Here is a 20,075-nt window from a genome sequence, read left to right as displayed (position 1 = left end):
CATTTGTGTACATCTTGTTTAAGTTCATGGTGAAGTAGTGTCCTCTATTTGGTTACCTGAGTATTTAAAGAGATCAATACATGTACATTTAAGGAGGGAGACTGAAAACGTAGCAAATTAAACCCTTCTCATAAGCATACCTTGACTGAGATTTGTCCTCTTCAGCAGCTGTGTGCCAGCCACCAGAAGCTATTTTTTACTATTATTACAATTATTTTAAAAAGAGATACCCTCACTGAGGACACTGGGATCAGGGCTTTCCTAGGCTGCCTTACCTTGACATGAGGTGCAGGGGCAGAACCTGCCTCTACGAACTGCTGTGCTGCTTTCCTGCCTGCTGGGTGGAGTGTGATTTGTACCCCTTTTTCCTTCCCCACCTTGCCTGCAAACACAGCAGAGCCAACATAAAGTTGAAAGCAAAACATATCCCAGATAAAGGGTTTGTGCCTCCCTCTGGAGCCAGGGAGGAATCGGACACCAGGCCTGTCTCACCATGCTCCTGGGGGCAATGTAACTGCTGTCCCTTCCTCGGGGCATGATGTGGTTTGGCAGCGTGCAAATAAATAGCCAAAATGCTATATTTACAGAAACACAATGCCTTGCTGCTGTGAGGGTTTAAATATAGAGAACAGGCCACTGCTGGCATTTAAAATAGCACTAGCTGGGCAAGATAGTGCAATCAGAAAATAGCCTAAGATTTTACTGTGGTTCTGTGGACAGCCTTTTCATATCCTTCCTGCTACTTTCAAACAAGCTGAAACAGGCATTGTTTGCTTTTTGAATAAATTGCATTGCTTGACATTTATTCAATTTTTTGAAATGGCTACTGCAAATGCACCACGTATTTGAAAACCCTGCTTTGAATGGCATATTTGCTGTTTGTTGTGCAGGGCTGGATTTGAAAAGTAATGTAACATAATTCTTACAATTTTAACCTCCTAATTACTTTCTACCTGAGTTTAAAAGCCGAGTTTCCAGTTGTTACCCAGGGTCAAAGCACAGAGCAGGTACCACCATCCTGCAGAAAGGCAAGGGAATGAGGAATCCCCCTTCCTCTCCTCTGCCAGCCCCACAGATCATTGGTACCAACACAAGGCAGCAAACAGGCTCTGCACAGAGTAGAGCAGGAGCTTACAGGGAATGGGTGGGAATCTTCAGCTGCTTCCTCCTTGGCTACTCCCTCCTCCCAGCCCATATGCAGGATGTGTAGCTATGCTGATGTGTCAAGACACATAAGCTGGACTGGGCACAGCTTAGTCTTGAGCAAGAGGAAACAAAGAGAGACTATGACTCAGAGCACCAGTCTCCCAGCTAGGCAGCTCCAGGGCAGCCAAATGTACTTTCCCTTATTAGGCCACATCACGAAACCTCACTTTGTTTTGAGTTGTACCTAATTCTGCAGTAGTAGCACCCACTTCAAGGATCAACTTCTAAAGCAGCATTTGGCAGAGGTGCAGCTCTACCTCCAGCTTCACTTCTTAGAAGAGCCCCATCAGTTGTAATTGAATTTGACTCCACCTACTCCGACCAACACTGAATAGTGGAACATGAATCAGGCCCCATTAGCAGCAGATGACACATATTAAAAATCTAGCACCTGTTTAACTCCTGTAAATACTACATTTTAAAGACTATAATCTTAATTTCCACTCTGCCACCTCAGTTAATGGGGTGGTTTTGATCTGGATTATTGTAGTGGGCTATGAAGAGAAACCATTAAGAGATAGGGCCTTATAGCTCCCACAGACTTAGCTTTGAGAGCTCAGTTCTAAAAATCCACAGCTGATTTTCCTCAATTTAAGTATTTTTGTTACATGATGCCAGATGTGTCCTCAGCTGAAATGTCACGCTGCATGAGCAATGTGCCACTGAAGTGAGTTCATGCAGGAATTATGCAGGCAGCTGAACTTTCACACCTCTTCTTCCAGAAGCCTCAAATGCTGCTCCCAAAGCTGGAGGAACCAAAAGCTTACAAGACATTGTGTATTCTTACATGGTGCTGTTGACTATGAAAATGAAACTAAAAGAGGTATCAGCCTTCTACCTACATCTAAGCAGACACTTCACCATCCAAATGCTGCACACATTGCAGTATAATTTACATGACATATTGTTACTTTAAAATAAAGAGTGACAGTTCTCAATGACCACTCTCAACCTGCCTCTTAAAAAGAAGAGATTTTCAGATGGGTTTAAACCCATTTCCAACCCACTGTCCTGATTCTAAGTGTAGTTCAGTAAGTGATCAACTACCTTGATCAGATCTATTTTCGTATTCATAAATTTGCATGCTGCAAACATGCTATCAGGTAAAAGATTTGCATTTGTAAAATTAACAAGTCAAGCGTAACTTCTGGATTTTAGTTAGGACCCCTTCCTCCCTTGCACTCCTTCTGCACAGACTCTGCTGCCTTCATTTCACAGGAATGTAGCTGAAAAATGGTTTATCTCCCTTGTTTAAGGGCAAATTACTAATCACTTAGAACAAAGTATTGCTTCACAAAGTGAAAGGAAGCCTATTGAATCTATAAATACAAAATTATTTCTAAATACAAGAAAGTGTACTTCTGCATACAAAATCCAGTTAGTTGTTAATAAAAGAATAATGTCTTTGCAGTAGAAGTTAGGATCTGTAAACTTCTGTAAAACAACCACAGCAGACACAGATCTCAATGTTATAAACATCTCTGTTAAATGGTGACTCCCAGGGTGAGGGAGCAGAAATGCTCAGCCAAATTCCTTTCTCAATCCATAGATGAGACACAGCAACAACATCAGAAGGGAGGACATGAATGGAGAAAGGTCTTGATGAGCTGTCAGACTTCAACTATAATGCTGCACCAACAAATCTGTGTTCAGAAGAGTATTTAAAACCAATTATTGCCTTTACATTTCCAGCTTATAAAATCACAAGACTAAATTAGGCTTCCATATTATTTTATTTCCCTCTTAAAATATAGCATTGAAGTCCTGCACACATATAAATATCCCTACAGTTTCTTACACACTTTCTATCCATTATTACTTAAAGTGCCCAACTGTGAACATTAAAAGTAAAAACATTACTGTTAAGAGTGGCTATACTTGTAGGAGGACTGGTATTGTGACAATGCAGGCCACTGATTTTACAAAAATCACCTGCAAAAGAATACACCTGAAACAACACGCATCAATATTAACCCTGAAGTCATTTTCTTTTCCCATTCAGCTGATCTAAAAGCAATTAATGTACAGGGTTTATTTTTGAAACATGTCTTTTACATAGTGTAAGAATAAAGGATAAATGCATCACTTTCTTTCTAGCTCCCTCCTTTCCCCACAAAGTGTTTACTGTGTCCCAAGCTGCTATGTTGATTAAAACCAGTTGAAAAGAGCTCTGGAAATGCATGCAACTTAAAATTCACTTAAACACACTTTAAGTTATAAAGTCTGAGAGATTTTAATTTCAGCACGTGGCTACGGTTCAGTTGGGTTATTGGGTGTGTTTGTCGTGGTGGCAAGATTGGTAAACACTTCTTCCTTAGTTTCAGGCTGATGTCTTTCCATTTTGGTTTCCTCTTTAGCATTTTTATTACTGGGATCTCCCTTGCTCTTGACTACCACAGGTTCAATCTCCATGATTTCCTGTGGTGGCTTAGGCTCTGGCAAATTTGGCTCAAGTCCATCAACTTGAACTGGTTCTGGGACATCTTCTGCTTTCTGTTCAAGTTTTTCCAAAATGGTCTGGACCTTCCTTACACCATCTCTCCTGGCCTGGCGCACATCCGCACGACCCTCAGGGTCCACTGAGTCTAGGGCTAGCAACTCTTTGGTCAAATACTCTTCAATCATCAAGTACTTTTTGTCAGTTTTCTTGCCTTCAAAGGAGTTGACTGCCTGCTCAAGCATTTGTACTTTCTCCAGAATTGCTTCCACTTTCAAAACACCCGGATGCTTTTGAGGTTCTCCCGTTTCCATCGTCTTTGGCGGCGCCGCTTCTTCGGGAGGAGGCTTTTCCTGTGGGGGAGCAGCCTTAGCTGGGGAAGGAGCCTTTTTATCAGCTTTCTCTGCCATGGCTGGAGGCTTCTGGGGTGGTAGTTTAGGATCTGGTTCTTGGTGGGTGACCTGAATTGGGATATATGTGGAGGGTGCCTCTGTTTCGGGCGGTGGGGCTGCCTTGTTGTCAGGCTTGATTTCAGGAGGAGGGGCTGGTCTTGGTGGCTCCTGAGCTGGGACTTGTTGCTGAGAAACCTGGTGAGCAAGGCAAGTTTTGTGTTGAGACACAACACTCCTTATTTCCTTCTAAAGAAGGAGTACTCTAACATCTAATTTTCTGTTCTCCTAGCAGTGCAATTTCACACACACGAGATGATTAATCTTTCCTGAGCATCACTGAATTTTACTGTTTTCAACTGAAAAATAGCACTGTGCTGAACAGCCATTATTATTTTCACCAATCAACTCTCACAAGCATTAAATTTCAACCCACCAAATCCTGCCCATGCTCAGCAAAAGCAGCCCTATGAGCAGTTCTAAAAGATAGGACCTTTGAGCAAAGCCTTCACCTAACTGAAGTCAGTGAGATTCCTTGCAGCTAACTGCAGCACAGTCAAAATTTCATCCCCTGTATCACTAATTAAGGGCTCATCTTTCTGGAAAAGCCAACTACTTTGCTGAGTTTTAATCACATTTTCGGCTATTCTCATCCTATTCCTGTTTTCAGGACATTCCTTTTTTTGTTAGTGCTTATTTTTAATCTTTAACCTATTTACATGCAGAGGTTACTGTGTCAATCTTATTACAGTGTAGCTATTAGAGACCATCCTTGGGATTACTCCAGTTTTAAGCCATCAAATCAAATCTCTTGAAAATGAGATTCATTTTGAAATCTTAGCAGAAAACTGAAATTTGTGTTATCTGCATTTTCCTCCTCCTGACACCCCATTTACTTACATTGGGCACAGAAACAGTGATTTTGAAAGATACTAAATCCAGCTCTCACGGATTTAAATGGCTGGAGTAAAATATCTGTATTTTACTTATACCAAGTAAGTAAATGGCCTGCACTGAAAATCTGTTACTGCTTTACCTGTTAAACATAGAATTTGATTAGTGAGTGCAAACTCTCACCCACAAAAATAAATCAGCACTGACCTAGAATATGCCATTAAATCTTGAGTCTTCCTTGATTTGTCCTAGCCTGGGTTTTCAAAAATATTAACCTAATTCTGCTACTGTCATTTTTAATGTGAAACATCTCCAGAGAGGAAATCAAGGCTTGTTTCTGTACATACCCCCTTCCACACACTCACAGTTGTCTAATTCCCAGCTGCCATTTAATTGGAGTTTTAGTAAGAACTTTAACATGGAAAAAATGTTCAATGAGCAGCAGGTTCTATGATCAAGAGCATGCTTCAAGTCACAAGAATAAGAAGCCCTAGATTTTGCTTATCCTCTTTCTTCATAGCAAAAATTACTTTGTGCATCTGATGCTATCCCCTAAATGGTTCTGAGACATCAGTGAAGTGTATTTACATAGATGTCACAAATCCCACAGACCTGTTTTTATTTCTCATAAACATAATGCAACATCAGTGACCTCAGTGTAATTACACCAAATTATACTCTGACAAGAGAAGATTAAATCATGTGTTAAATCATATTTCAGTGATCCACCACAGTCCTGACAGATGGAAAGGCAACTTGCTGCTTATCTCAGGATCTCCCAGTCTGTTTAAGTCTAGCAGTGGAGATTGCTTTATGTGCTTTTATGTATGTGTTAGTACAAGCTCATTTTTCAGCTCTAGCCACGCTCAGGTCCCTGGCAGGTGATTCACTTCCCCATTTTACATACCTGGGGTCTGTCTACTACTGTCTGCACTCTGATGGGAGCTGGGGGCTGCATCTGGGTGCTCACTCTGGCCGGGGAACTCTCCCGACTGGAGGAGCCTCTCTGAGCCACTCTGAACGGAGACTGCGCTCGTGCCGCCTTGGGCTCCCTCTCCTCTGGCTGGATTTTGTGGAACACCGGCTGGTGGGCTTGGAACTCGCTCTGCTGGGCAGGGTAGTGGGTCTTTTGTGCCTGGTGGTAGGCTTGTGCTGGCTGGCGTGGTGATCCATTTTCATGGATCACAGGGATTGGAATATAACCGCGAGGAAGCGGATGGCTCCCTGCATTGGGTCTGCCAGAGGTCTGAGGGGAAACTGTTGGAGAGTCAGATGCTCCAGGAGGTTGAGGCTGCCATGAAAACAAAACTCCGTTATTAACTTTTAACCATTTCGTGCTCACATTACTTTTTATTTCTACAAAAAAAAAAAAGGAGGCAGTCATCATAGAAACTGAGCCCGTGTTTCCAGCATGCAAGGACTCCATTTCCCTGTTTTTTTGGCCAAGAGCCTCTCTAGACAAACCACAGAAGTTGTGAGAGCATCATTATTACAAGTAGGAACCTGAGCTACAGCATTCCCAGCCCTGAAATGAGCAGGGAGTGGATGCTCTGTCAGAATGTTTGCTGCTTTTGCATGGCTGTTCCTGTCTAAACCTGTTAAATTTGAGGTAAACTTAAGCTAAGCAAACAAATTACGTGCTGGAAACAAACCCAAACCCCTAAGAGCACATAACACTTCTGATCTGGCCACAATAACAGATTTATGTTTTGTTAGGTTTTTTAGAGCATGTCATTAATTTGGTAATGCAGATATGGCTAATTCCCCTTTGCCCCCTCTCCTGTGAAAGGATGGAACTGGGAGAGCAGAAGGCAGGCAAAGCAGGAGAGAAGGGGAACAAGACCCCTCTTTTGCTGCTGATAAACTGCTCAAGGAACAGAAACCTTGAATAAATAAACGCTGGTTTGCATTAGAGCAGCTATCAGTGGCACTACTGGTGGCACTGCTGACATGCAGTGTAGGGTCACCAACACAGGCTCTGGTCACTTGGCACTCACACTGACTGCCTGAGCAGGTGACAGCAAGCTCTGAGGTCCCCCCTGGTTATCTCTAAGCAGCACAGAAGACACATAACTAAAGCCACTCTGCAGACAAGGCAAAGCTGTACAGAGCTGGGAGAAGGAAAAGCTGAGCCTCTTGTCCAGGTAGTGCATGGACAGGCATGGTTGGTCAACAGAGATGAGAAACCTGCCAACAGGATTTTAATTACATTCTTCAAACTCCAAATGGGTTTCAGAGAAGATGCCACCACTGTTGAATTACAGACCTGATATGTTTTCAGCTTGGTGAAGGCTGAATTTCCTGCTCATCTTACTTTGAATAAAAATGAGGCTTATATTTCCATATATTACAAGAATACCAGTTTGCTAAATCTCTACAGAGAGCAGGTCAAAAATCCTACCTTCTGAAACACAAAACAAGCAGGGTGACTTTTTTTCCTACGAAGTTCATAGTCTGAAAATATTTTCACATGTCACTGAAGGACAAAAATACTTTACATTTCACTTTTAAATCCATATATATGTAAATACATTTTATACAGCTGAAATATTAAATTAGGAAGCAAAGAACTTCTGAAGTGGCCTGGGTTGTTAGCTGACTGGACACTTGTCTCTCCCACTTTGTTCACCCAGTTTGACTCATGGTGCAGAACAAGAGGCTAGTATGCATCCTCCACTTGTGGGGGAACCTGTACAAACCCTAAAACAACCCTCCCCTGCCACAGGGCCTGCTCAGCTCTGCATTTATCTCTGCAGAATCATTCCGGAACAGAAGTGGCTGCTGCTAGAAAAAACCCATACATATTTATGCTGCCATGACTGTGCACTTTCAATACTCTGGGAAATGTTGGGAAAATGCAATCCTGTGGCGAGCTGGGCTTTCTGAGGGCTAAGCTCCCCGTGTGACATTCAGGCCACAAATGCTGCAAAGACCACTGCAAGCAGAGCCCAGCCCCGCTGACGCTCACCTCGGGTCCATGCGTGGCCGGCACCGGGGCCGCCGCAGCTGCCGGTGTCTGTCCACATTGTTTATCGGCCGCCGCGGCCTCCGCCGGCCCCCTCGCCGGGGACTCGGGGCCACCATAGGCCCCCCTGAGGGGGGGCTGAGCCTGCCCCGGGGTGGGCACGGCCTCTGTCTTGTACCTCTGCAGCCCTGGCTGTGGGGCGGAGAAGCAGGGGTGCTGCTGCCGGCCGTCGATGCCCTCGTGGATGACGGGAATGGGGATATAGCCCGCCCGGAGCTTGGGGTATCCCACGTGTCCTTCTCGGGCCGCTGGCTGCTTGGGGCTGTCACGGGATGGGCCATTTGCTGAGGACTGGCCTTCCTGGAAGTGAAAAACAGCACAGAGCACTTGTTGGTAGCTCAATAAACATGGTAAGAGAAAGCTGCTGTAAAGGTCTGTCCCCAAAAGCAGCATTAGCTGTGTGTGAGGAGCTCAGACCCTCTCAGGCCTGTGCAGGGCAGCCAACAGCAGGTGCCAACACTGCAGGCAAGGGGAGCAAGCTAAAAAATCTGCTAATGTGTGGGGCTTTCACCCCCACTTCTCATAAGCACTCACGTGTGCTTTGAAATACCTGCCTAATTCCAGCTGGATTTCTTATTTATCATGCATCACTAGCACTTAGCCACCAGCCCACCCACCCTCTTCAGAGGGAGCTCATCCAACTCAAACAAGTGCCCATGGGACCAGAAGCATTTCCTCAGCACTGCTCAGAGCACATCTGTGCTACGTCTGAAAAGACACTTGCAAGGAAGACTAATCCCAACAGAAGCACAAGTTTTGTTGGTATCATTCTTCCCACTGGCTATTTGAAGAGATACTAACACTGCATGCTAAAAATGTATTCACTTCTTGCTAAGGAGGCTCTGGTTCAGTAAACACTGAGGGAGAGGGAAGGGGAAGACAGGATAGCTTAAGAAAAAGGAAAACACTGAAAAGCAAGATTTAAAAATCCCTGTGTTGTCTGAGTACACTCACTGGGCAATGTCAAAGCTCTGGCAAGGGTGGAAGTGGTTTACACTAAGAGCCCTCACAAGTCCTCTAGTAAGTTCTTCCTGCATCGGTCATTCTATTTTGAGACTCTGCGAGGGCCAAGTTCCAGATGTATCTCTAAGTCAGATCATATAACAAGCACCTCTGTCATTCAGAGGGTAATGTCATTATTCAGTAAGAGGAGAATTTAATAAGGGGACATATGGTGCAAGTGTTGGAAACCCTATTTTTAAAGGGGTGTTTAAGCTGCAAAAATATTTCATGTTGCTCCTGTACACATTAACATACTAATTCATTAGGAATTTACTGTTTTACCAACCAGATTATCAGAGTCCTTCCTATATGATAGTATCACCTTAAAAAGTGATATCTGAGAATACCTCTTAGCAGTGAAACTGCAGAGAATAGAGGCTGTTATTTACGTAAGCTAATGAAGACAAAAAACACAGAAAGGAACAAATTCAAAGTCTAAGCCCCACTGTTCCATTTCCTTTTACTCATTAAAAGGAAAAAACCCTCCACAGAGGAAGAACTCTGGAAGAGGCATAGAGGAGAGCCAAGCCTAGAAAGTTCGCAGAGAGTAGCAATCTGAAGTCTTGGCTTTCCCAGCTGCAGAACAAGGATGACCTCATGCCAACGTCTGCACCGGGATCCACAAGTGAGTCATTTTAAATTCACCCTACCAGGAAACCACATTCCTCTGTGCCACGCAGACTGTCCGGGGGCTTTCAGAACCCCACACACCAACAAGCACTCGTGCTTTCACCTCCCACCAGCATAACCCCGGCCCCACATCTCTCCCGGGATCCGGAGGGACGCGCCATTACGTCAGCAAACTGCATTTGCCGGAAAATAAATCTGAGGTGTGCTCAGCTGACAACAATGCGAGGCTGTGCCGGAGCCAAGCGTGCACCAGAGCCGGGCTGGGAGGGGACCCGATGATTCCCTGGCGGGAAGCAGCACCTTGGTGCTGCGCTGACTCCGGGCATTCTGCGGGCGCCAGCTGCTCGGCACAGTGTCCCCGCCGCAGTAACCTGAGCGGCCACCCCACCTACAGCCACGGCTCCCACCGCTATAAAAAGGAGATTCTCTCACTTCCAGCAGCTCTGCGGGAACGGTCGGTGCTGGGATGAGTTTAGGAGCTGGGTGGGCCAGCAGCACCTACAGATGCCCTGGCATGAGAAAGTCGTCAGCCAAACCTGCTCTGCTCCACCTGGGTGTACAGAACTGCCCTAAGGGAGTAGTTGTTTTGGGGTCTGCGTTGTCTTTAACAGCTCCATTTGGGGATAAGACCTCCAGTTTTCTGGAGTAATCCACAATGACAAATCATTCAATAGGGACAGTGTGCCACTCCCCCCACCCTCCATGAACCCACCCCCAAAGAGTCCAGTCACAGGCTTCCCCTCCCTTGTCTTCGTGTTCAGAGCCATGAGGCTGCCCTTGTTTTGAACCTTCTTAGCAATCTGAGAAATCTGCCACTGCAACTTAAGCCCTGGTAAGAAATACGAAAGAAGCAGCCCAAACACAAAGCAAAAATCAGGTTGGACTGCTTTTCCAAATGATCCAGTTTATAAATGAAGTAAAACTGCTATCAATACCTTGGGGTTTTTTGTTTTGTTGCCTTTGTTTTTTAAATAGAAACACTGGCCCCTCATCAAGTGCCACAGCATGAACTATACTCCCATGATTTCTCACATATTCTTACAGCTTCAGACAACCTGTGCTGCTCCTGTGCAAAGTTAGTATTTCAAGCTGGCCCTTTGTTGCTGGCTTTTTTCCCCTGTAGTCAGGTCTAACCACAGAGGCCTCAACTGCACAGTCATACTGGAGCAGCCCTCAGTAAAAGAGCAAATGCAGTGTCCTTGTTTTTCCCCACCATCAGTGGCTCCGAGGCACAGATAAGGTTTAGGAAAGGTGCTCTCATCACAACTGCACTTCCTGATATACATTGTTCCCTTCAACACTTAATTAATCCTTAACTCTCCACGCAGTTGCTTACATTAGCCAGCTTGTTTCGACACATCTTTAACACTCTTTCTTTCCTGTTTCTTTTCTTCCCACTGCCCTACAATCACAAACATGGACAATCCAGGCGTTCTGAAACTCCCATCGCTGGGGAAAGACACCACAGCCAAAGACTATGGCAGCCCTGGGTTCAGGGAGATGCTGCCAGTGGTTTGGGTCTGTATTTAGTGAGAATCCGACACAACAGTGAGTGCGTGCAGATCACAGTGTCCCTGTCTCCAGACTTCTGGCCAAATCAGTTCTGTTTTGTGCATGGGAGCCTGTTTCCAGCCCGGACAAACAGGTTCTGGAAGACTTCAGGAGAAGCTCAGGTGTGCCTGGGGACACTTTGGCAAGGCGGAGGAATGGAATCAAGCTCTGGAAAGCTCTCATTGTAACACTATGGAAAAGAAATTCATGGATTCCCTCCTAATGCTTTAATTCCACAGCACAGCCAGCACAACAAAAAGTAACCATTTTTTGGTTTTGCCTTCTATCGCATACAGTTCTTGCTTGTTACATTAACAAACCTGCTACCTGGAAAAAGCCCAGAGTTCACATTTAACACAAATTTGCACAGAGAAATGACTAACAAATGAATGACAAGTCTTAGTCCATCATCCTTCCTGGTTTAAGTATAAAAAAACCCCAGGAACCCAACTTGGGTTTCTGCATTAAAACAAATTGTAGCAAACTTCTCCTGCCCTCATCTAAGGAAACAAGAAATTCCTTAAAATTGACAGCACGTACACGCAACAGAGTATCAACTAATTTTCAGTAAGTAGAAGGACTGGCTCTCAGCAACCCCCAGCTGTGATCACACACCTAATTTATCTTTAAGAGATAGAATCTTTCAAAAGGAGGAAGCACAAAAATGCAAAACTCCCTTGAGCAGCTCAGAAATTTTCACAACAGCTCCAGCCTACATTTCAGGTAGCCTGAAATACCCACAGGAACACAAATCCAATCCAGCACTTCAGGAGGTGCTGAGGTAAGTCATGACATCCAGGCAAATGAGAGTTTTGGGCCAGCTGCAGGAGGGACAGTGGAGCTGTGCCTGGAGATCTGCTCAGGAGCAGTGACAGCACTCGCACCTCTCGGGACGAGGATGAGCGTTTGTTGTGAGGCCATCACCAGGATAAATAAAGGTGCAGCCAGCACGAGTTGTGCAACTGGAAAAAACACTTCATACCCCCAAAATCCTACTGCTGGCTTCCCATGGGAAGGGTACTGTCAGGACTGGCACTAAAATCCTCCAACTTGCTCACATTTTAAGTGAGTTCTGAGGCCACGAGCCAGCGGAATGAAAAAAGCAACAGCAAGAGAAAAAGCACAACCTTGCACCAGGATTCTCAGTACAGCTGTACTATCTGGAGTGGATAATGGATAACTCCTAGTGCACCCCAAGTATGCTCAAGTGTTATTCCAGACTCAAACACAGAAACCTGCAAATTCAGTCACTGCTGATGCTGGCAAATTGCCACTGGAGTTTTCCAGACAGCTCTACCCTTCAAATTAAATTTGTCACAATACTCTGTATTCATGTTAAATGACTTGAATAGTTGTATCAAATTCAGAATCTCCCTTTTGAGACTCCTTACATAATACATTTGTCATTCCTCAAATACTAAAATGTTCTGAAGAAAAGTCTAAGAGCCTCCTTTTCTGCCATTGCAGTCTTGCATTTTTCTTAACCTGTACTGATGTTATTTGCACTGCAGTCAATCCAGTTCTCTAAAGCACGTTACTCCCACATGTAGCACCCCTGTAGCTCTTGAAGAGCAGTGCAAGTATTTAAATTGTACCCATTTTGTAAATATTATCTAGCAACAGGAAAATAAAATTTACCCACACTGCCAAGAGATTAAACAACTTCTCTGTACGCAAACAGATGGTCCACTGCCTTCAGTGTCATCCCAAACTTGTAAGCTGCTGCTACAGACTACCATGCAAACAATTATTCTTGTTGCTCAAATGATTGAGAGAATACCAGTACCTGACAAAAATCTCACTTGAGAACACAACTTCCTTAATTTTAAGCCCAGATCCTATATATTTAGGAAGGGAATAGCATGATTCTGTTCTTTCACAATCAAATAAAGCAACATAACTCAAATGAGTGGCATATAATAAAAGTTTTCTTCGCACACTTGCTCAAACTTGTATTTTATCAGAAATTGCCATGAATAACAAAAAAGCCAGTAGTACCCAATATTCAAATCTAAGAATGAAATAACCACTCTATTTATTAGAAAAAACCCTTTTTTTCATAGAAAGGCAGACCTTTAACCATTAGAACTAGATTTCACAACCACTTGGACTTTACTTTCAGCCAGACCTTTTTTCCTTCTCTGTTGCATTAACTACAAAAGCGCTACACTACCTTTGCTACCAACAGAAACCACCATATCCCAAGTATTTCTAAGAAGTTCCTCACCAGTTCTGTGTGTTTGAACATATTAATAGCACAACATCAGCATGAGCTGGGTTTTACTAGCACTTCCCAGAGAACTACACAAGTTGGAAGGTACCCAGTGATTTGCTCTCAGTGCTGACTCCAAACTTCTTACAGCCCTGCCTCAGCTGCTGCAGACATTTGCATTCTCACCCTTTTACTCACAATTTATGCTTAAATATATAGACTGAGTGCATAGGCATTTGAGCAAGATATCATTAGCTAATGACTGAAGGAAACCATGAATAAGCTCAGTTGCATGAGCTGTCTCAGTAGAGCTTCGTGTCAGTCGCATCATGTAACCCAATTACAGGCCAAGCTGCTTTTGATGTTCTACTTGCTGAATGCTGAGTTTTATTTCCCAGCATACACAGGTGTAGCCAAACAGGCCTTTTGTTCTCTCTTGTAATTACCAAGTTGTATTATACAAGCATTACATTAACATTTGCTCTAACCGATGCCATTAGAAATAAATAAACACTATTAAAAACTGAAGGAGAAAACTAATCCTAAGCTTTTCACAACAGAGAGCCTTACTGGAGCAGATGTATTTGTTATCTTGCAGATCCATCTTGTTCCAGGAACAAAACCTGTCCTCTTTTAATCACTAGGAAGATTCTTTCTTCAGCTAAAATGCCTTGGCAGACATGACAACACCTGCCCTGTGTGCCCATGAGTGGAAGTTGGCACTGAAAGCACCCAATGGGCCAAACTGAACACGTTTGAGAAAGAAACAATGACTTCTCCCTCTGAGGAGCAGAGTGCTCTTGGGAGAGCTGGGATCACCACCCACCCTGCCAGCTTTAGTGGCTGGAGTTAGAGAAAAGCCCTTTAGAGAGCTAACAGAAATACCCTTGTCAAGGGCGATGAGAATGACACTTTATTCAGTTATTTCTGTTCACTGCCTCATTACCTAAGAAGCAGGTGGTCAACTTGTTGCTTTCCTATTAGTTATGGCCCAGGAATCTGAAATACATCAGAAAGCACAAGCCTCAAGAATTAGCAAAACAAGGCCTCAAAAACAAAGGAGACTAAGCAGATAATGGTTGAAGAGTGGGCCGTGAATTTCACAGTTTATAGTTAGGCTCCACATTTTCATCTAAAATTTAATTTTGTACACAGCAGTTTTCTGACTTCATCTCCTCAAAGAGCAATTTTCCAACACTATAAAAGCACTTGCTACATTGCACCCCATTTATTAATTATAAGGATTTGCCATCAGCCATAAAAAAAACCCCACACTTCCGTGCTACCTGGCCTACTGGGTGATGTCAGACAAGTCTCTTTCCCACCCCATGCCTGATTTTCCTGTCTGTAAAAGAAGGAAAAAAATAATCAAACCAACAGCTTCTGCAACATGTTTAAGACACAGCATTTTTCTTTTTGCCTGTAATCAAGTAATGTGATCTGTGTGAACGAGCCACTTCTTCTAATTTACATTTACCTTTACCTTGGCATGGAGAGAGACCACAGCTTACCTAGAGAGTGATACTGTCTGTACAGCCCAAAGCATATTGGATTGTTACCTGCCTTATCATGGCTCCAGTGGGAACAATTCTATTTTTGCCACATAGTCATGGAAAAGTTCTGCCTGTGCACACAAGTGTTAAAATTACAGCTCCTAGGTAAGAATGCTGCCACTTGGCACAAGTATTCTTCCTTTGTCCTTTAGACACGGGCCACACAGTGCCAGGAGTTACACAGAACCCTGCAACACCTTTTCTCTGCTTTTCCTCTTGCATTATCTCCAGTATCATTTCTTCGTGTTCCTGTCTCTTATTTCTGATTAGATCCACCCCTTGTTTTCAGGTTAATTGATATGTCTCTAAGTTAATTCCCTGCTCACCATGTTCTGTCGGGGGGGGCTTTAAATAACTACACAAAGCAGCTGCAGGGAATCTGGACAAAGCCAGAACACAACCCTCCAAAAATCCCCTACAGATAATTTTACCACTCCTATCTATTATGCCTTTTCTGTGCAGTACCTGTTTAATCCAGTAACTAATTTATTAGCCTGACAGAATGCACATCACGTTAGGAATGTAAAAACACTGCAGGTGAAAGAGACCTTAATTGTTACTACGTTGACCTCAGATTCCCTCCCCCTGAGGGGAAGCACTGCGAGAGGTGCAGCTTCAGAGGGGCTGCTCTGACCTCTCAATGCAACTTCTAATTTGGTCTACCAAGGATTTTTCAGTCAACTTGACCATGAGAAGTCAGTGCTCAAAAATAAGTCCACTGCTAAAGAGATGCAAATTGAGTGACTTCAGACTTATTTGGGGAAGCAGAGAAGAAAGAGATGCAACAGTCATGAAGGGAGAGGATGAAAACTTAGGTGTAGTTAGCTGTTCCCCAATGAAGCATCAGGAGGGTGAGATGGCTGCTTCTTCCTTTGTTCAGGCCTGTGCACTCATTGCTGCAGCCAATACTTATCATAGATCACATTTATGACTGCTCCCTGACTCCTGCCTGGCTGCTGCAGCTTTTATCTCAAACCCAAGGCACCAGTGAGCTATTGATCACTTCAATATCCGTTAGTGAAGCTCAGCACAGTCAATTCCTTTGGTTTATTTTTAGCTGCATTATTTCCCAGGGGGTTTACTGCATGTGGCAACAACACACAGAAGGGGCATCGATAAATACCTATACAAGCCTTCTTTGTTTTCTTCTTTAAATGCCATCTATTTTTATCAACACTTTGCGGAACACCAAGTTAACAATTTAATCCCGTAAGACAATTCTGCAGGAAGTATGCAGAACTGTGATGCCCTAAGTTAGCACAGAAAATAATTACAATAAGTAAGCATAGGAAATGAGTAATTCTATCAAAATAATAATAAAAAGAAGTGGCACTGCTAGTAAACACATTTTTTACTAAAAGTATGTATGTACATCTTCACTGTATTGATTGTACCTTACTCTTTAAAATGTCTTACTGTTAACTAATCAGATCCTTCAAAGAAAATCATTAGTCTACCAAAAAGCTTCATTAATAAATATTTTTCTGTCATTTTCAAAGTCATCCCTAATTTCTCACCGGAACAACAAGAGATTTTTTCCTCTTTCTCATGAAGCACTCCCTAACCCATCCTTATGCTGCAGTGATTTCTCACATGTAACAGAAACAAACATGCAGAGGAAGAACACCCATCCTTCATGTGGGTAAAAAAAAAAAAGTCAGACTGAATGAGGAAATAACAGAGCCATCTGAATTCACAAATGCATCTAAAACACAGAGTTAAATGCAAACTCAGGGGCTGGTTTTGTTGCTTTAAAATGGCTTTGTCATGGGTTAAAGTTTCAGAAGAGCCACTTCAACTTTTACCTGATTATGTATCTGGCACAGATTACTGCAGTCAGCATGGCTACACTGATGTTAAGCCCAGGGTAAGTGAGAAGAGCAAGATCAAGCACTTGGGAACAACAGGACTTTATTATGACACTGTCTCAGCTCTATTATTACTGAGCTAGAAAAGCTCGGTTAGCCCTAGATCTGTGCTCCAGTCGTTGTCCACTTACAGTGTAATGCCTCAGTTCATTGTCTAATCTCTTCAGAAAGGGAACAAACATTCACAGAGAATATTGGTGGATATAGTGCAAGACCACCTTAAAGGTAGTAAAAAGATCACTAATTTCACTGTCAGATTTCAGTGAAAGCAACACAATGACAGAGTCAGCACAAGTTTGATCTTCATATAATCATCCTTGAAAAAAAGCATGAAGTCTGACACATGCAGTCAGCTTTTTTGATTCTCAGATCACTTCTAAAAGCCCCAAGTTCTCATTTGAGCTGGGCTGAGAATGAAGGAAATCAGAAAACTCTCCTCATCAAGTCTTTTTCTGCTTTCATCTGTGGTCATGTCCTTCCAACCTGTTCAGGTATTAACAGAAGTCTGGTGTCTTCAAAAATCCTTGCTGGATTTGAAATTCAATGTCAGTGAGTAATTTGCCTTCCTTGGCATTACCTAGCCAAGAAGGTATTATTTAGGAAAAGACATATTTTTCCTTGGCCCTGATTCTAAGACTTTTTTTGCTAACTAGTACCTGTCCTTGTGAAATACACTGGTACTCAACAAACTAATGATTTCAGCAGCTGTCCATGAATTCCAGCAGCCACACTTAACTCAAGGCTCTGACAAATGGCTCTGTGAGAGCAGTTACACACCACTTCTATCCTCATAAACTGGAGGATTTTTTTAGATTGGAACTCCCAAAAAATCAACAGTCCATCTCTGGGGGCATTTCTCTGTCTCTCAGTGAACAAACCCAAAGCACACATTCCTGCTTACAGCCCGGAGTAACAGATTTTCCTGTTTGGAAGAGAACGCATCCCACAAGAGCTGTTCAAAAGCAGGTGCACCTTTTTGTACCTGTGACAGCCCTTGCGAATTGGCAGAAGGGGCAGAGGCACTTCTCATTACCACAGATTTCACACGAGATAGGGGTGAAAATTTGTTTTGTTTCAGGCACCCACTCAAGCAGAGGGCTTATCCATCAGAGAACTTCCAGCTCTCTTCACACAATTATTGAAAGCAGCTTGAGTCTGACTGTTCTGTTAAATAGGCTAAATCTCAACTGGTATTCCTGGAACAAAAGCCTTTGAGTAAACAGCACACTTTTATTCTCAAGTACATTCGATGGTTATAAAAATCACACTACTTCTTATTTTTACTACCATAACTGCCAGCGTTAGCAGGTGCCTCAAAAAAGGAGATAAAACACTTTTTCCTATGCTAGTCTCAATATTCCTATTATCAAATTACATTTTTCTAAGACCCCTGTGTATTATTACTAGAAATTATTTATAGATCAAATGAACTAGCACTTAAAGTGCTGCAAAGGGGGTTAATTTGTGATAGAGAAGTACGTCCCTTCCTTTTCAAGGCCAGCTGCTCTCACAGCGAGCTTTCAGTCACGGTCTGCGCTCGCAAATCGGGCAATTACTATTTTAAGAAATAGTAAGTTCTTAAAATAATTAACACTTCTTGAGCACTTCGCTCCTCACGTTGTACGTAAGGCAAGGGGAGGAAAACTTCCAACGGGTCTGGCGCAGCCGCATCCTGCATCCAACAGCAATCCCCTTCCCCGCAGCCCCGTCCCTCGGCTCCGCCGGGGCTCCCGCAGCAGCCGCCGCTCCCGGGCGCGGCCCCTCCCCGGCGGCCACCGGCCCCGGGCTCCGGTCCAGCCCCGCGGAGCTCCGTGCCCGAGCCCCTTGCCGGGAGGGACGCCCCAGGAGCGCGGGGGAGCGGGGCAGCCCGGCGTTACGCGATGCTCCGCGCAGAGAAGCGCACCGAGACCCCGGGGAGTGGCTTTCCCACCAAGCAATTCCTACTTCGCTCAAGTTTCCAGCACCTTCTGCCCTCAGCCGCCGCGCTGTTGGGTCAAAGGGATGAATTCCCCCAAGGAGCGGGCTATATCCCCCAAAACCCGGAGAACCTGACACGAAAGGGTCATTCCTCGGGGCCCCGGCAAAACCCCGGCCGCTCTCCCCTCCGCGCCTCTCCTTCCATGGACATATTTGGACTGAGATGCGGCTTTTCCCTGAGCGTGCGGCACAAAACCAGAGCGGCAGCTGCCGGGAGAGTCTGGGACCAGGGAAAAAGAAAAAGGGGAAAGAATAAAAAAGTCAGAGTCCATGCTGGATCTCTCCTTTTATAAAGGCATTCACCGTTTGGGCAATTCACAGCTGAAAAATACATCAGGTTCGCCTCTCCCCGGGCAGGCCGGGCGGACTTAACCAACTTTAAATAAACATTACAGGGCCGAGGTATCAAATGATTTAATGCACAAAAAAGGGACTGCAGTGCGTCAGAGACAAAAGGCAGCTCCTGCCCTCACTGCATCGCCACGCGCGGGGGGAGCGCGGCCCCCCGACCCCCTCGCCCCGCCGGGACACTCTGCCCGGGCAGCCCCGCCCGCCCTACCTGCGGCGCTGCCCGCAGGCGCGGGTCGCTCCAGGTCGTGGTGCGGCTGTTGTGATCCACGAAGAAGGGCCAGCCGGTCTGCGGGTCGATCTTGATCTCCCAGCCGGGGGGCAGCGGCTCGGCGCTGCCCTCCATCTGCGGCGGCGGCGGCGGGGTCTGCGCTGCGGCGCTCATGGCGGGCCGGGCGCGCCGAGCCGGGGCAGTGCTGGGGGGGGCCGCGCCGGCCGCTTTATCCGCCGGGGGCCGGGGGGCGGGGGCGCGGGGCTGGAACTGTCTGGAAACGGCGGCGGCGGGGGAGGGACGAGGGGCGGGACGCGGAGGAGGAGGACGAGGAGGAGGGCGGGGAACGGCGGAGGAGCCGCCGGCTGGAAACTTCTGGCTGTGTCCAGCGCGGCTGGGCAGACCCCCGGGGTGCCGGGCACGGCTCGCTAGGAGCGCCTCGGGAGCCGCAGGCGTCCCCGGGACGGCGCGGCCGGCTCTCTGTGCAGGGAGGGCAGGGCTGCTTGCCACGGGCCCCGCGGGGGAATGTACCAGCCGGAGCTGCCCTCCCGCTCCGGCCGGTCCCTGCCGCACCCCCGAGCCCGGCCTCGGGGAGCCCGCAGCCCTCCGGCACTGTCGCAAGGCAATTCCGACTTACTGCCCGGTGTAGTGAGAGAAAGCTCAGAGCTCCTCCCCAAAACTCCCTGCCCCGTGACTGATAATTCGAGGTTATAGTTGATAAGCAACAAAAATAATGCTTCTCAAGTAAGGGTGTGGGGCAGGCGTTGTTCTT

At 45.3% G+C, this 20,075-nt stretch overlaps 1 protein-coding gene across 1 annotated transcript; it reads right to left on the bottom strand.

Annotated features, from left to right (window-relative positions):
* Window positions 1-2,920: 2,920 nt before the first annotated feature.
* On the bottom strand, window positions 2,921-19,510 carry BAG3 (BAG cochaperone 3). The gene is made up of 4 exons (XM_042019457.1): window positions 19,304-19,510; window positions 7,895-8,251; window positions 5,834-6,217; window positions 2,921-4,230 (listed from the first exon to the last, which is right to left on the bottom strand). The coding sequence occupies exons 1-4, from the start codon at window positions 19,475-19,477 to the stop codon at window positions 3,457-3,459; spliced, it is 1,689 nt and encodes a 562-aa protein (XP_041875391.1). The 5' UTR covers window positions 19,478-19,510; the 3' UTR covers window positions 2,921-3,456.
* Window positions 19,511-20,075: the final 565 nt, after the last annotated feature.

Source organism: Corvus kubaryi, unplaced genomic scaffold, assembly GCF_017639235.1.
Source record: "Corvus kubaryi isolate FWS band 111438036 unplaced genomic scaffold, C.kubaryi_AGA036_p1.0 138, whole genome shotgun sequence".
Taxonomy (NCBI): Eukaryota; Metazoa; Chordata; class Aves; order Passeriformes; family Corvidae; genus Corvus; species Corvus kubaryi.
The sequence above is the reverse complement of the archived record's forward strand: the minus strand, read 5'-3'. Positions and strand labels throughout refer to the sequence as shown.